General features: G+C 44.4%; 1 protein-coding gene across 1 annotated transcript in view; it reads left to right on the top strand.

Annotated features, from left to right (window-relative positions):
* The window catches only part of ARHGAP35 (Rho GTPase activating protein 35), a 122,834-nt gene that overhangs the window by 34,032 nt on the left and 71,652 nt on the right, over nt 1–17,150 (top strand). Inside the window, exon 2 of the mRNA XM_060083250.1 lies at nt 8,849–12,725. Within this exon, the coding sequence (XP_059939233.1) occupies nt 9,042–12,725 (3,684 nt within the window). The 5' untranslated portion in view covers nt 8,849–9,041. The remainder of the gene's footprint in view (nt 1–8,848; nt 12,726–17,150) is intronic.

The raw sequence follows: 17,150 nt of genomic DNA, 5'->3' as shown, positions 1-17,150 counted from the left end.
CAGCTCCCTTCATTCATCAGGGGAATTTGATTTCATCCTGTGAATAACTTGGCTTAGAAATTTTGTTTCTTTGGGACCGGCTTGTAGAGTTCCGCATGAGAACTGTGTCATGGTGGAAAATGGGCTATTTGCTTTATTCTGTGTGGGCTGGCTGTGATGGTAAGATAACGTAGCTGTGTTTTTCTACGCTGGAATTTGAGGTACCTTTACCAGGGTTTGGGGGGAAAATAAATCAGGAGGCACATTGGGACTTCCCTGGTGGTCCAGTGGTAAAGAATACGCCTTACAGTGCAGGGGACATGGGTTGATACCTGGTCAGGGAACTAAGATCCCACATGCCACAGGGCAACTAAGCCAGCGCGCCACAACTAATGAGCTCTTGCGCCTCAACTAGAGCCCACGTGCTGCAAACTACAGAGCCCACGTGCCCTGGAGCCTGCTCACCACAACTAGAGAAGAGAAAACCCACACGCCGCAACTAGAGAGAAGCCTGCGCCCTACAACGAAGAGCCTGTGCGCCTCAATGAAAGATCCCGCGTGCCGCAGTGAAGACCCCGCATGCTGCAACTAAGACCCAATGCAGCCAAAAATAAATAAGTAAATAATAAATCTTAAAAAAAAAAGGAGCATTAAGAGACATTTGTAAAAATTATATATGTAATGTCAGAGAATCTTTCATAGCTGTTCTTTAAAAAATTAACTTTGGGGGGGCTTCCCTGGTGGCACAGTGGTTGAGAGTCTGCCTGCCGATGCAGGGGACGTGGGTTCGTGCCCCGGTCCGGGAAGATCCCACATGCCGCGGAGCGGCTGGGCCCGTGAGCCATGGCCGCTGAGCCTGCGCGTCCGGAGCCTGTGCTCCGCAATGGGAGCGACCACAACAGTGAGAGGCCCGCGTACTGCAAAAAAAAAAAAAAAAAAAAATTAACTTTGGGCCAGATTATTTTCAAAATAGACATCTGAGTTATCAGTCCTTGAAAATTGTTTTTGACCCCTTTGTGTTTTCTTCATTGGGCCCTCTGGAGAGTGCTGTCCATTGCATAGCACATAGTAAGAGCTGAGTGCACATACATACCCATTGTCCAAGAATGGCCCATCTGTTGTATGAGATCACATGTGTCAAGACCAGATGGTTAAACACTTACATCAGTCTTTCCAAAGATCCAGATGACCCATTTCAGAGATTTCCTGTACTCAGAGCCCTGGGGATATAGTAAGATTCTGTGGCTTTGAGGAAATCCTCCCTCCTACGCTAAACAGGAGTAGGTGTATGTAGCCTGTGCTAGTGGGAGCAACCACCGGTACTATTCCGGGCAGATATTTGCGTTTGCTTCCTTGTAAAATCCGTGGCTTTCTGCCCCTTCCCTACCATGTTACTTGACTTTGCATTGGACTGAACGGTAGAAATATAATTGCCATATTCAAGTGGTGTTTTCTTTCACGTAAGATGATCATCTCCTTAGACCGTGTTAATTGGTTAGTTGAGGAGTTGAGGTAGCGCTGTTACCAACAGTAAGTGACACTGGTGGGATAACAGATTAGTTTCACGTTAGCTTCTCACAGTAAAAATACAGTGTGTCCATAGCCTGAGCCCTGCTGACCTTCTTGTCTTCTACCTTCCATGCACGAAAACTCTGTGCCAGTCAGTATGTCCCAAAACGTATCTGCTGCTGTTCCATTTTGGTCACCGTCATTCATACCCTTTCATGCCTTTAGAATACCTGGGCCATCTCTCCAAGCCCTGCCAGTCTTTTATGTACCAATTCAGATTTTACTTCTGCTCTGACACCATTCCCAGTCTATCCCACCATTCCCAGTCTATCCCAGATCTGAATGATCCCCTCTTCCTTTCTCTGGATCCCAGGAAATGATCGATGCCATTTATTGTCTGTGATCTAGTTATTTTTTAAGTTAAAATATTGTATCTCTAGTAAATTATTAGATTCTCACCAGCAAGGACAGGGTCCTGTTTCTTCTTTATTTCATCACATTGTCTTAGATATAAATATGTATTTGATTTGGTTGATGGACAGTTCAGTTCTTAATTCTAAGGATTAGAGACAAGAGTGATACAAAAATGGTTAACGTCTCTGAAATATTATGAAGGAAGGAGAGAATTTAGCTGCTCTGTAACTGGGGCCATCAGATGGCCTACCTTTCTCTTTTGTTCAGTGTTAGAGGCTGTGTTGTGCTTGTTAAGTTTGATGTAAGTCATTTCAGATGTAGTCATTTCAAGATACTTCTCATGCGGTAAAGAGATGAGCAAAACAAGGGCATTTCTTCACGTTTCAATAGAAATCACAGAGGAAGTGAAGACTCCCTTTGTATTTTGGTGTCAGATTTATAAGTGTGATAATTCCTGTTTATAGCTGAATACTCTGATACATCATTTGTGCACATCACTAACTTGAAGGTTCTGTAAATTTATTTGGATTTCACAGATGAATGAATTGGATAAATGAGGACCTTGGATTCCACTTCCAACTTTAATTTTTTTGTAAAGGAAAACAAACAAAAACCTTAGGAAATTTTACTTTAACATTTAATAATGTGAAAATAGAAACATTGGGTTTTTAAAGACTATTTTGTTTAAATTCAGTGGTTCAGTAGACCAGAGAGTCGTATTCTCTTCTTACTGGAGCTTTTATATCGCACCCTTCCTGGCCTGTTTGGAAAGTAAATTCCTCTGAAAAATTCTTAAGGAATCTTTCTTACAGGGAAAATGCTTCCTGGTTAGATCCCTTCCTTTTGTTCTTCCCCTCCCCTCTGTAGAGCAGTGAGTCTTACCATGTATCTACTTAATGCAGACATTTAAACCAGCTGTTGATGGTAATTCATAGTTTTGAAAATCCATTCAGAAATTTAATGTGTTCAGAAGTATGAGGTATTAAGGACATTTAGAAAATGCTCTGCTTTCTGTTAAATTAAAATGCATATTTCCATTCCTTTCTCCTATTGGGATTAAGAAAAATTATGGTAACAAGGATTTTGCTTCCTTTGCTGGTAGCTCACTGTGAAATTATTTCCTTATATTATCCTGTATATAATTATTATACAGTGTTATATTATTATTAGTTTGGTGGTGTTCTGTATATGGTGGTTCAAAATGAAATGCATTTTCAGAATTTGTTGGCTAGTCTCACAGGCAGAGAGAGTAGTTTGGGTTGTGAAAACTGGTGGTATGTGGATCTGTGTCTTAACAGGGCATTCTAGATCACAGAGCCCAGAAACATTTCCTCTTGGGGGTGGGGGTAGGGGTGTGAGGTTGCGGATGGAAGGGTGAAACACACACTGAGCTGCTGAACTTGAGCAGTCATAGTAATGCTGGATCACAGTGGCATTTCTGTGTCCTATGAAATGTGTACTATCTTGGGAATGTTACCACTTCTTGCCCTGGGTGTTTTGTAGAGGTGTTAAAAAAGAAAACACCCCTCCTCCTACCTTCCAGTTGAGGCGCTCTTTGTGGAGCTACTGTCTTGGTTAAACAAGTCAAATAACTCTGGAACCTTGGTGACAGGTTCTAAAAAAGCTCTCAGATGTTTGCATTATGGTTTTGTTTTTTTGTTTGTTTTTTTGATGTGGACCATTTTCAAAGTGAAAATTGAAAATTATTGAATTTGTTACAGTATTGCCTCTGTCCTATGTCTTGGTTTCCTGGCCTCAAGGCATGTGGGATCCCAGCTCCCCGACCAGGGATTGAACCTGCACCCCCTGCATGGGAAGGCGAAGTCTCAAGCACTGGACCGCCAGTGCTTTATGTTCAGCCTGTATTTGTGACAAAGAATTGAAAATACTCCTGGAGTATTTTCCTTCCTGAAGAAGTGGACTTATGGCTTCAAATGTGAAGCTAAATGTTAGGTTCTGTGTTTTTATTTTTCTAATACAAGTAGCTCAGTAAAGCTTAAAGATTAAAGGAGTTACTGGTTTTTTAAAAATTAATTTTTAGATTTTTTGGCTGCATTGGGTCTTCACTGCTGTGCGTGGGCTTTCTCTGGTTGCGGCGACTGGGGGCCACTTGCCGTTGCGGTGCACAGGCTTCTCACTGCAGTGGCCTCCCCCATTGCAGAGCACGGGCTCCAGGAGCGTGAGCTTCAGTAGTTGTGGCACGAGGTCTCAGTAGTTGTGGCACGTGAACTCTAGAGCGCAGGCTCAGCAGCTGTGGCGCGTGGGCTTAGTTGCTCTGCGGCATGTGGGATCCTCCCAGGCCAGGGCTCGAACCCATGTCCCCTGCATTGGCAGGCGGACTCCCAACCACTGTGCCACCAGGGAAGCACGGAGTTACTGTTTTAAAGAATACTTTTTCCTCCTCTATTGTAACTTTTCAGTTTTAAAAGGATTAGCATTGGCAAATTATTAGAATGGGTGTTCAGATTTTGCTGTTTGAGTAGCTCAGTTGCCCACTAAGAACACCAGTTCCCATCAGATTTACACTCTGAAGACATTGCGAAGTCTTGGACATGCCCTGTCTTCTACTTTCTCTTTCTTTGTGGCCTTCAGATCATTAAATTTAGTGACTCAGCTAATTTTTTTTACCCACCTCTTAGAAAAGTTGAACGTGTTTGTGACCAAGCACTTAAGGTTATTTCCTTTAAACCAAGTGTTTGAGACGTTTTTAGATTTATAACAGTCTTTGTTTACCATGTAATTCAGTCCAATTGAGGAACTAGTAAAACTGCATTATCCAGACATCAAAGACAGACATGTAAGAAGAGTATACTTATACCAGGGAAACTGTTAGGTTTCTAACAAGTGGAAAGTTACCAGGTGTCCAAAAATTAACCACTCCCATGCCACCTAATTCTCATTTCTTGTAGCTTTTTTAGTTCAGCCAGCAGCATTCTGAGTTTAAAATATCAGTTGCTACATTCTTGAGAGTTGAGAGTGTTTTCTTTTCTTTAGCATCCTTCAGATAACTGAGACTTTGGCTTGAATGGCCTAAATAGAATATCCTGCCATAAAAAAAAAAAATGTAAGTAACAAGGTGTTGAATGGACTATACATTTTAGTTTAGTTCAAAATTAAACCAATATCCTTATTTCTTGAGGTGTAAGAGCAGGTTGGGGTTTTGTTTTCCTGAGATTTCTGTGAAGAGGTAGATTATTCGTCCCACTTTACAGAGGGTAAGTGGGATGATTTGCCAGCTGCATGCAGCAGTTGCTTGAAGTAGGACCTGTGTCGCCAAGTTGCATTTCAAGATTGGTCAAGTGGGTGGCCTTGACTCTTGCCAGACCCTGGGATGAGGAATGATAGAGAAGGGCTCTGTTAGGTGAGCACCCTTGACTTTCTTAAATCTTTGTCAGCATTCCTACCTGAGACTCTGTTAAAGCCTCATTAAAACAAAATTGTAGGGACTTCCCTGGTGGTTCAGAGGTTAAGAATCCGCCTGCCGATGCAGGGGACACGGGTTCGAGCCCTGGTCCAGGAAGATCCCACATGCTGCGGAGCAACTAAGCCCGTGCACCACAACTACTGAGCCTGCACTCTAGAGCCCGCGAGCCACAACTACTGAAGCCCGCATGCCACAACTACTGAAGTCCGTGCGCCTAGAGCCTGTGCTCCGCAACAAGAGAAGCCATCGCAGTGAGAAGCCCGTGCACCGCAACGAAGAGTAGCCCCTGCTCGCCGCAGCTAAAGGAAGCCCACGCGCAGCAACCAAGACCCAACACAGCCAAAAATAAATAATAAACAAATTAATAAATTAAAAAAAATTGTATATGTATACTACAGAATAATGTGCAAAAAGCACTTTGATTTCATATAAATCTTTCCTTTTCAGGTATTTCAGAGGATGTGTGTAAACATGCTTTAGATGTTCATAAGCGTCTTATAATTTTACTTATGTACGTAATCACCTAGGGAAGTGGGGATGGGGAAGGTTGTTTTTTTTCTCTTTCCCATAGCTATCCTGCTTGCTCCTCCTGAAGTCTGGAGCTTGGCTTCTATAGGAGCATGCCACTAGGTTATCTGGAGTCGATTACTTACAGGCATTGAGATTTCTCTTTTGAGAAATGGTCAAAGAATTTTTACATACCATCTAGCCACATTTTGTCTCCATAGAGGGTTTGGCTTTCTGGGTTATCAAAGGAAGACACGGATTTTTGGGAAAGGTCTTTGACCTTTCAGGGTTATCATCATAGGGGACAGTTGTGTTCTCCCATTTGTTGCCCCCTTGTATCAGTCAGAATAACGTATGGTGGTCTGACTTCCTGTGGCACTTCTTGTGAGATAGGCTCACAAAAAAATATTAAGGTTGTGGAAATGCTGGGTTCCTACCAAGCATAAATGAGATTCAAAAGAAAATTGCTGTTTATTTTAAATTCTCTTTGGAGTGTCTCAGGAGACTGTTCATTTGGCTACAGGTTCAGCAATTGCACAGTTATATTTACGTGTGTAAGTAGACTGCAGTGCAGTATAAACTGTAGCAACCAGAAGAACATTTATGTAGCGGCAGCCAAAGACTACATATTTTACTTATTTCAGCTGGAAAGCTGCTAAAGACTTTGTAAGACATCATCATAACATTTTATGACTTCAGCTATTCAAACTTCAGGTCCTTTAAGGTGCCACTTCACAGCCACAGTCTGTGACTCCCCATAGCTTTTGGGGAAGAATCGAAGCTCTTTGAAAGTGGCTTAATCTGGTCCCTGCTTACTTGCTAATGCATCTCACCCATCTCCTCCCCATACACACTTAAGTTCAGCTGGTTCTCCCATGGGCAATGAATGCCCTTTTCTGGAGAGAGAGGAGTCTGCACATTTCAGCACCTCTACTTTAGGTCTCACCTGAGATGGAACTTCCTCCAGCAAGGCTTTCCTAAATCTAAAAGGCTGGGCTTGGGGACCCTTTTTTAATAAGCTCTAATAGTCATTCATTTATTCATTCCTTCAGTAAAGATTTGTGTCAAACATGTTCTCGTAGCTTGAGGACACAGAGCGAAGAAGGCAGGGGCAGGCCTTACCCTCACAGAGCTTACGTTCTTGTCAGGGAACCACCCCATATTCGTACCCTTCAAAAAAACAAACAAAAACACCTTTTATTTGGAAATAATTACAAACTTAGAGAAGTTGCAAAAAATTAAAATAGCACCAAGGAATATCCTGTACATTTTACCCAGATTCACCTGTTGTTAATATTTTACTTTGTTTGCATTCTTAGTCTCTCTCAATATATAGGTGTGATTTTTTTTGGACCAGTCACATACATTATGGTCTTTTCCCTCTGAATACTTCAGTGTTTATTTCCTAAGAGTAGGGCTTTTCTCTCACATGATAGTTATAAACTTCATAAATTTACACTGATAGAATACTTTTATCTAATTCCATTCATAGTCCAGTGTTATTAATTGATCTAATGATATTCTGAATAGCCTTCCTCCTCCTGCCCCTCCACCCCCACCCCATACAGAATTCAGTCTAGGGTCAGATAATTGCATTTAGTTAGGATGTCTCTGTAGCCTCCTTTAATCTGGAATATTTATTTACAAAACCATTCTCTGTCTATTATGACACTGATTTTTTCTTTTTAAGTACAGAAATGCACCCCCCGTCCCCGCCCCCCCCCCCCCCCCCCGGCTGTAGTAGAATCTTGCTCATTTTGTGTTTGTCTGATGTTTCCTTGTGATTAGGTTGAGGTGGTGCATTGTAGGCCATCATACTGCATGGTGATGTTGTATCCTCCTGGGGTATCACATCTGGAGCCCCGTGATGTCCTTCTGGCTCTTTGGTGGTGATAATTTTCATTACCCAAAGTGTTGCCCAGTATCTCCACTGTGTAATTAGTGTGGTTTGTTTTTCTTCTTCCATTTGCAGCTAATAAGTAGTCTATCAGGAGACCTCATTTCTGCGCAAAATCCTGCTCCTCATCAAAATTTCCCCCCCTAGATCAGCATCAAGTGATGATTCTTGTCTGATCCAGTATTATGAACTCAAGTTCCTACTTTTGCAGTGGATTGTAATTCACTACTGTACTTAATTATTTTGATGTTCAAAGTGTCCCAGATTTGACCAGTGGGTGCCCCTTCAAACTGGCCCCTGTGTCCTTGTGAGGTACCCTATCATTTTTTCAAGCACTTCCTTCCTTTCTTGTACAATAAAATGTTCCAGGCTCATATTGTACCATCCCTGCCCTAGCCCTGGAATCAGCCATTTTTCCAAGGAGCTTGCAAGCCCTTGTTTTAGCCCTTAGCACACTGCTTATTTATGTGTCTTCCTCCATTAGATGACATTGTACCTCTGAGGGTACACAGATATCAGTCTTTTTTTTTCTTTTTTTAAAATAATTGTAAACTGCCTTGCTTTGTAGATTGCCTTTAGTACAAATGCTTTGGTTATTTCACCACTTCTTACATTCTTTGCTGTTGGCAGGTTCTCTTATTTATTTATTTATTTATTTATGGCTGCATTGGGTCTTCGTTGCTGTGCACAGGCTTTCTGTAGTTGTGGCGAGCAGGGGCTACTCTTCGTTGTGATACGCAGCCTTCTCATGGCGGTGGCTTCTCTCGTTGCGGAGCATGGGCTCTAGGCATGTGGGCTTCAGTAGTTGCAGCACGTGGGCTCAGTAGTTGCGGCACATGGGCTTAGTTGCTCCGCGGCATGTGGGATCTTCCCGGACCAGGGCTTGAACCTGTGTCCCCTGCATTGGCAGGCGGATTCTAAACCACTGCGCCACCAGGGAAGTCCAGATGTCAGTCTTATTTGCTCCTATGTCTTTACCCAGCTTAAGGCCTTGTACATTTGATGTTTACTATAATTAGTTGTTGAATAATAAAATTGATTTTTCCTATTGTTTGGTGATTAAAATTGGTTTCAAAATTATGATGCTGATTGTTTTTCTTTTTTCCTCCCCCACCTAGGAAGAAATGTTGGCTATTTGGCGATGAGAAGTGGCAAAAACTCACCTCGTACTGGTATACAAGCACGATGAGATCTGACACTTTTGCTTCGTGGGCAGCCGGCCCCCACTGATAATGTGGGGAAGCCATTGGGTCCACTGGAAAACACTAATCTGATCTTGGAAGTAGCTGATTGTGGCAGGATGTGTCGACGATGATGATGGCAAGAAAGCAAGATGTCCGCATTCCCACCTACAACATCAGTGTGGTGGGATTGTCTGGGACGGAGAAGGAGAAGGGCCAGTGCGGCATTGGGAAGTCTTGTTTGTGCAACCGCTTTGTGCGCCCGAGTGCTGACGAGTTTCACTTGGACCATACCTCTGTCCTCAGCACCAGTGACTTCGGTGGGCGAGTGGTCAATAATGACCACTTTCTCTACTGGGGAGAAGTTAGCCGTTCCCTGGAGGACTGTGTGGAATGTAAGATGCACGTTGTGGAGCAGACTGAATTCATCGACGATCAGACTTTTCAGCCTCACCGGAGCACGGCCCTGCAGCCTTATATCAAGAGAGCTGCTGCGACCAAGCTCGCATCAGCGGAAAAACTCATGTACTTTTGCACTGACCAGCTGGGGCTGGAGCAGGACTTTGAGCAGAAACAGATGCCAGATGGAAAGCTGCTAATTGATGGTTTTCTTCTTGGTATTGATGTTAGCAGGGGCATGAATAGAAACTTTGATGACCAGCTCAAGTTTGTCTCTAATCTCTACAATCAGCTTGCAAAAACAAAAAAGCCCATAGTGGTGGTCCTGACTAAGTGTGATGAGGGTGTGGAGCGGTACATTAGAGATGCACATACTTTTGCCTTAAGCAAAAAGAACCTCCAGGTTGTGGAGACCTCAGCAAGATCCAATGTAAATGTGGACTTAGCTTTCAGCACCTTAGTGCAACTCATTGATAAGAGTCGGGGAAAGACGAAAATCATTCCTTATTTTGAAGCTCTCAAGCAGCAGAGTCAGCAGATAGCTACAGCAAAAGACAAGTATGAGTGGCTGGTGAGTCGCATTGTGAAAAACCACAATGAGAATTGGTTGAGTGTCAGCCGAAAGATGCAGGCCTCTCCCGAGTACCAGGACTATGTCTACCTGGAAGGGACTCAGAAAGCCAAGAAGCTGTTTCTCCAGCACATCCATCGCCTCAAGCATGAGCATATTGAGCGCAGGAGGAAGCTGTACCTGGCAGCCCTCCCACTAGCTTTTGAAGCTCTTATACCCAATCTAGATGAAATAGACCACCTAAGCTGCATAAAAGCCAAAAAGCTCTTGGAGACCAAGCCAGAATTCTTGAAGTGGTTTGTTGTGCTTGAAGAGACCCCGTGGGATGCCACCAGCCACATTGACAACATCGAGAATGAGCGGATTCCCTTTGACTTAATGGATACGGTCCCTGCAGAGCAGCTGTACGAGGCCCACTTAGAGAAGCTGCGGAACGAGAGGAAAAGAGCTGAGATGAGAAGGGCATTCAAGGAAAACCTGGAGACCTCTCCTTTCATAACTCCTGGAAAGCCTTGGGAAGAGGCCCGCAGTTTTATTATGAATGAAGATTTCTATCAGTGGCTAGAAGAATCTGTATACATGGATATTTATGGCAAACACCAAAAGCAAATTATAGACAGAGCAAAGGAAGAGTTTCAGGAGCTGCTTTTGGAATATTCGGAATTGTTTTATGAGCTGGAGCTGGATGCTAAGCCCAGCAAGGAGAAGATGGGTGTCATTCAGGACGTTCTGGGGGAGGAACAGCGATTCAAGGCGTTACAGAAGCTCCAAGCCGAGCGTGATGCCCTTATTCTGAAGCACATTCATTTTGTGTACCACCCAACAAAGGAAACCTGCCCCAGCTGCCCCGCCTGTGTGGATGCTAAGATCGAGCACTTGATTAGTTCTCGGTTTATCCGACCATCTGACCGGAATCAGAAAAATTCACTTTCTGACCCCAACATTGATAGAATCAACTTGGTGATCTTGGGCAAGGATGGCCTTGCACGAGAGTTGGCCAATGAGATTCGAGCTCTTTGTACAAATGATGATAAGTATGTAATAGACGGTAAAATGTATGAGCTCTCCCTGAGGCCAATAGAAGGGAATGTCAGGCTTCCTGTGAACTCTTTCCAGACACCAACGTTTCAGCCCCATGGCTGTCTCTGCCTTTACAATTCAAAGGAGTCTCTATCCTATGTGGTGGAGAGTATAGAGAAGAGCAGAGAGTCCACACTGGGCAGGCGAGATAATCATTTAGTCCATCTCCCCCTGACCTTAATTTTGGTTAACAAAAGAGGAGACACCAGTGGAGAGACCCTGCATAGCTTAATACAGCAAGGTCAGCAGATTGCTAGCAAACTTCAGTGTGTCTTTCTCGACCCTGCTTCCGCTGGCATTGGTTACGGACGCAACATTAACGAAAAGCAAATCAGTCAAGTTTTGAAAGGACTCCTGGACTCCAAGCGTAACTTAAACCTGGTCAGTTCTACTGCTAGCATCAAAGATCTGGCTGATGTTGACCTGCGAATTGTCATGTGTCTGATGTGTGGAGATCCTTTTAGTGCAGATGACATACTCTTCCCTGTCCTGCAGTCCCAAACCTGTAAGTCTTCCCATTGCGGAAGCAACAACTCTGTTTTACTTGAACTGCCAATCGGACTGCACAAGAGGCGCATTGAACTGTCTCTTCTTTCCTACCATTCCTCATTTAGCATCAGAAAAAGCCGATTGGTCCATGGGTACATTGTTTTTTATTCAGCCAAACGTAAGGCCTCCTTGGCTATGTTACGTGCCTTTCTTTGTGAGGTGCAGGATATTATCCCCATCCAGCTGGTTGCACTCACTGACGGCGCTATAGATGTCCTGGATAATGACTTAAGTCGGGAACAGCTGACTGAGGGGGAGGAGATCGCTCAAGAAATCGACGGAAAGTTCACAAGTATCCCCTGTAGCCAACCCCAGCATAAACTTGAGATCTTCCACCCATTTTTTAAAGATGTGGTGGACAAAAAGAACATAATCGAGGCTACTCATATGTACGACAATGCTGCCGAGGCCTGCAGCACCACAGAAGAGGTGTTTAACTCCCCCCGGGCAGGCTCTCCGCTCTGCAACTCAAACCTGCAGGATTCTGAAGAAGATATCGAGCCCCCTTCTTATAGCCTGTTTCGAGAAGACACATCACTGCCCTCCCTGTCCAAAGACCATTCTAAGCTCTCTATGGAACTGGAGGGAAATGATGGGCTGTCTTTCATCATGAGCAATTTTGAGAGTAAACTGAACAACAAAGTACCTCCGCCAGTCAAACCAAAGCCTCCTGTCCATTTTGAAATTACAAAGGGGGATCTGTCTTATTTAGACCAAGGCCACAGGGACGGACAGAGGAAGTCTGTGTCTTCCAGTGCCTGGCTGCCCCCAGATGGGTTCGATCCTTCTGATTACGCCGAACCCATGGATGCTGTGGTCAAGCCAAGGAATGAAGAAGAAAACATATACTCAGTGCCCCACGACAGCACCCAAGGCAAAATCATCACCATTCGGAATATCAACAAAGCCCAGTCCAATGGCAGTGGGAATGGTTCTGACAGCGAAATGGACACTAGTTCTCTAGAGCGAGGACGCAAGGTATCCATCGTGAGCAAGCCAGTGCTGTACAGGACGAGATGCAGCCGGCTGGGGAGGTTTGCTAGTTATCGAACCAGCTTCACCGTGGGGAGCGACGATGAGCTTGGGCCCATCCGAAAGAAAGAGGAGGATCAGGCATCCCAGGGTTATAAAGGGGACAGTGCCGTCATTCCATATGAGACAGATGAAGACCCAAGGAGGAGGAATATTCTTCGCAGTCTACGAAGGAACACTAAGGTAAGACACGAGGTTGGGAATGAGTTACAGGAGTGGCTTGCACAGTGTCTTGGTAAGAGTTCATTGATGATGATGAAGATTTTCAAGGACAGCTTTCTCTGGTACAAAACTGCCCTGTGGGTGTGTGTTGTGTGTGTGTGTCTTTACCCTCTGACTTAGCATTAAAAACTAAGCAGTGTCTCAGATAGCTCCTACTGGTAGTAGCTCTCAAGCTGTAAGGACTTGGGACAGATGACCCTCGTTGTCTTTGTCCAAAACAATAGTTAGGTAATTACCAAAATGAGCAGATCATGCAGAACTTGTCAGCGTCCTGACAAACAGCCAAGCCAGTGACAGTGTGCTTGGCCTTTCTTCACTGAAACAGCAGAACCCAGAATCACAGTCCTCAGTCTTTGACTGAGAAACAAACATTTCATCCGTACATCTCTTAAGTGCTCCTTTTCCCCCTTGCTGATCTGTAAAGGTTGCTGCATTTTAGATCAGGAAAAATTAGATGGTTATTTTATTTGCACACATAAATCAGTGAAGGGTCTTCAAGTACCTAAATGAAAAATAATCTTGTCTCTGTGAGTTATAAACCTGTCCCGTGTTTGTAAAATTGGAGTGCCCTCCAGCTCCTTGAGTGAGTTGCTGCTGCTATCAGTGAGAGCTTCGGATTTGATTTAGGAACCACAGGTGGGGCAGGAAGGGGAAAAGAAAGAAAAAGTAAACCATGTGTGTTAGGAATGTCAGGCCTGCTGTCGGATGTAGAGGAAACAGCCCCAAATGTGGGAGCAAATGAAGTCTCTTTATCTTGCGTGGAATTGCGCTGTGCAGGCCACTGTGCCCTGTCCTTTTGGGCTTAGGCTTTGAGATAGAAAAGGTATTTCTCAACTTTATTTTTTCCCCATTTAGAGTAGGGGAAATAACTTTTGTTTTTCAGAGAAAGACACCTTGGTGAGACACCACAACAGAACTCTGTCAACAGACTCTGTTACATGCGGGCCCGCCCCCAGCATTGTATATTATCTGGAGGCCAGTTCTGCAGCTCATATTGGTTAAGAGGGTCCTTGGAGATGGAGGAACATGGCGCCATGGCCCTCACAGGGAAAACCTACTCACTTTGTGTTCCCTGATAGCATACAGCATGCTTCTCGATCACCACTGGCCAGAGCTTCCAGAATTTTCTTACCTATAGAATTTCAGAAAGGGCAGGGCAGTATCATTGTGTGTTCTGTTCCCCTCCCATTCTGAGCTGTATATCAATAAATATCATAGGCATTCTTCTGTTTGCTCTGCCTGTGGTTTGCTTTTACATTTCTATACCTTTATCTGCCTGCAGTATTTTGTTCTCCAAGTTAGCGGGCAGACCAGTGGAAAGCAGTTCTTATTAGGAAGCCAGAAAGTAGCCTGACCAGCCTGCCAGTATTTCCCCGGAGCTCTCCTGTTTGATGATACTGGAATGCAAACATTTTGAACATTTTGGCTTTCTTCTCTTCCTCCTCCACTCCCAGGGAAGACTGTTGCCAGCACAGCGTATCGAAACGCTGACAGTCTTTTAAGTGTGGAGGTGTCTGCACACCTGGGAGTTAGGAAGGTAGCATAATACCACATTGCGAATCATAACGGGTTTTCCGACTTCAAGCTACATTTTTAATACTGTTGAAAAGAAAGCTTTGAAAACACATTCCCAAACAAGCTGTGCTTTAAAGAGTAGGCTCAGCAGAGAACGGCTGCTTACAGGGAGCCTCTGAGATAGCCACCTCCATGCTGGTAATGAGTGCCTCCTAACCTAGAACTGCCTCACGCTGGGTTGCTGGGTCAGCACGCAAGAAGTGATCGACTTCCCGTCTATCTTGGTTATGTGGGCCACACCTCTCCTAGTCAGATAAAAGTGATACCTCTGGCCCAAGAGCAATAGCGTGCCAGGAGTCATTTAGGAGTATCCTTTGGAAAGAGTGAGTAAAAGGTGAAATTGTCTTTTCCTGCCTTGGAAAATGGTGCCTTAAAATGAGCATAGCTGCTTTGTCATCCTAGTGCAGAGATAAGCAAAGTCTTCATTCTGTTCCTGGTTGGAGCAAACCTCCTATTAAAATTTGCTGCCTTTAAGAAATCAGACTGACACTTGTTTACTGGAAAAGCAAGGTACCATGGGGCAGCGAATGCCAAGCCAGCCCCCACATGGGGGATTTGGCCTTTGATTTTTATTGGCATGACAAAGCAGTACAGTATTTATGTGAAGTGAGGGGAGAGCCATTTCGTAATGGAAAACACACTTCGTTCCTCCTGCATGCCACACACCACTGGGGAAATGGCACAGACCCGTCGTGCCCAGACCTTAGCACCCAGTTGAGGCAGCAAGACCTACACAGCTTCTGAAAATAGGGGGTCTGCCTGAGAGGGTGAGGGGAGGGGGTCTGTGCGGGGCAGAGCAGACATCCTGTGCTGGGGGTGGTTAAGGTGGTGCAGTGTGTGGTGATCAGGAGCGCTGGGAATCAGAGGGCCTAAGTCAAAACCCAGCTCCTCCTCTTCCTTACTGGGCCTTTGGGCACTTGATTCACCTCTCCACGTCCCTTCTGCAAAAGGGACAACCTTAGTAGCACCTTTCTCATACGGTGTGAGAGATGGAATGAGATTGTGCCTGTAAAACACTGAGCATAGTGCATGCTGGATAAGCATTAGTTATTATTATTTAACTTGACCTTGAAGAATGAGTAGAATTGAGGAAGTGGTGTGAAGTAGGGAAAGGCTTGAAGGTGAAAATATGCATGTTGTATTCAAGGATAGGAGAAAACTGGTCTGGTCTAGCTGAGAGCTTGAGGGACCAGCATTGTCCCTCCCTTTTGTATAAGTTTTAACCCTGTGTGTTACTTGGCTGCTTTCTCCACCCTTACCCTAGCGACAGCCCTAACAACAACCAAGAAAGCTATGCTCTGGGTACCTGTTGTGATGTGGAGAAAGAGAAATCGCTCAGTGCCCTTGGCTAATATGCTAGGTTAGCTCCTTACTGTAACATTGGAGTTGGAGTGAGGGAATGGCTTTCATTTCTACTAATGAAAGTGCAAACTGTAAAGCAGCTGACTCTCATTCTGGGTCCTTTTCCCAGCTGAACCATTTAGTAACCCACCCTCATAGTGGGAGCCTTCCGCACTCAGCTGAATGAAATTGAAAATCTACGCTTGCACTTCAGTGGGGTCCATGAATGGATGCTTTGTCTGTAAAGAGTTGTCGTTGCACATGGTCTCTGTCTCCCAGTGCCATGCGTTTGCAAAGATGAGATCAGGACCAGCAGGGTCTTATTTTAAAGCCAAAAAACAGGCTGGGGTGCCTTGCTCCACACAATGTGCTGTTTGGGCGAGCTCAAATTGCTGAATTCGTTGTGCTTGACCACAGATTTAGAGAAGACATTACTGGCTATTTTACCCTTCTATCTGATGTGCTCTTATTTTGTGTTTTTTTAAAGACAAAAACAGAATGATAAAGAAAATCTTTCACTCACTCTAGCTACCACATGACAAGACAACCTATTGAAAAGCAAACCAATTCAATCACGCATTGTTTGGTCTATAAGGCACCAAGTAACCAGTTTGACAGTTTGTGTCCCCCCCCATCCCCCACCCCCAGTGAATTGGCTTATTTCATTGGATTCAGTGAATTGGCTGGTTGTTGTGGCTTTGTGTGGACACAGCTCTCATTTTGTGAGGCCTAGAACGGAGTTAAAGTTTCTAGTGTGAATAAAAACCAGCTGGGGAATTGGACTGCTTTCTCCACAGGGAGGGATGTTGCATTTTGACAAGCTGAATGGTATGAAATATGAGCTCTTTGTAACCTGCTCGGGAAAGACTCTCAGTGTGCGCTTCAGAAAAGGCTAGCCCTGCCCCATGAGCTCTAAGTGCAGATAAATACCTTGGTCTTAAAAGTGGGGTAGGGGCGCTGACTTGACCTTGGATTTTCTGATTCCCGAAAGAATTTTATCTTTTAAAAGAAGTACTCTTGCTCCAAAGCACATGTTCATTCATTCTTTTAGGAAGGAAACATTCAACTCCACGCACGGGCATTTCCTGAGCACTTGTGTGCCTGGTGTTGCGCTAAGTATCGTATGTGTGGTAGTTGCGTTCATCTAGTTTACCGTTAACAGAGAATGATAGATTTTATACATGTATTTACGTGCATTTTGAATGTTGCCGGAGTGGAGGTACAGGGTGCTAAGGAATTGTATAGCAAGGAGTTTTACCCTCACCTAGGATATCTGGGAAAGCTCCCAGGGGAAATGATACATAAAGCTGAGACTTAAAGGGTGAAGCAGGCAAAATCAGTGAAGATGGAGGCTTCCTGGGTCGAGCTTTTGAGAAAACAGTGTGGAACTTGGAGCTGAAAAAAAATGTGGCATGTGCTAAGACTTGAAAGAGACCTAGAGTGGCTACTGTAGAGGGTGAGGGAGAACTG

The sequence above is a fragment of the Mesoplodon densirostris genome, chromosome 19, assembly GCF_025265405.1.
Source record: "Mesoplodon densirostris isolate mMesDen1 chromosome 19, mMesDen1 primary haplotype, whole genome shotgun sequence".
Taxonomy (NCBI): domain Eukaryota; kingdom Metazoa; phylum Chordata; class Mammalia; order Artiodactyla; family Ziphiidae; genus Mesoplodon; species Mesoplodon densirostris.
The sequence above is the reverse complement of the archived record's forward strand: the minus strand, read 5'-3'. Positions and strand labels throughout refer to the sequence as shown.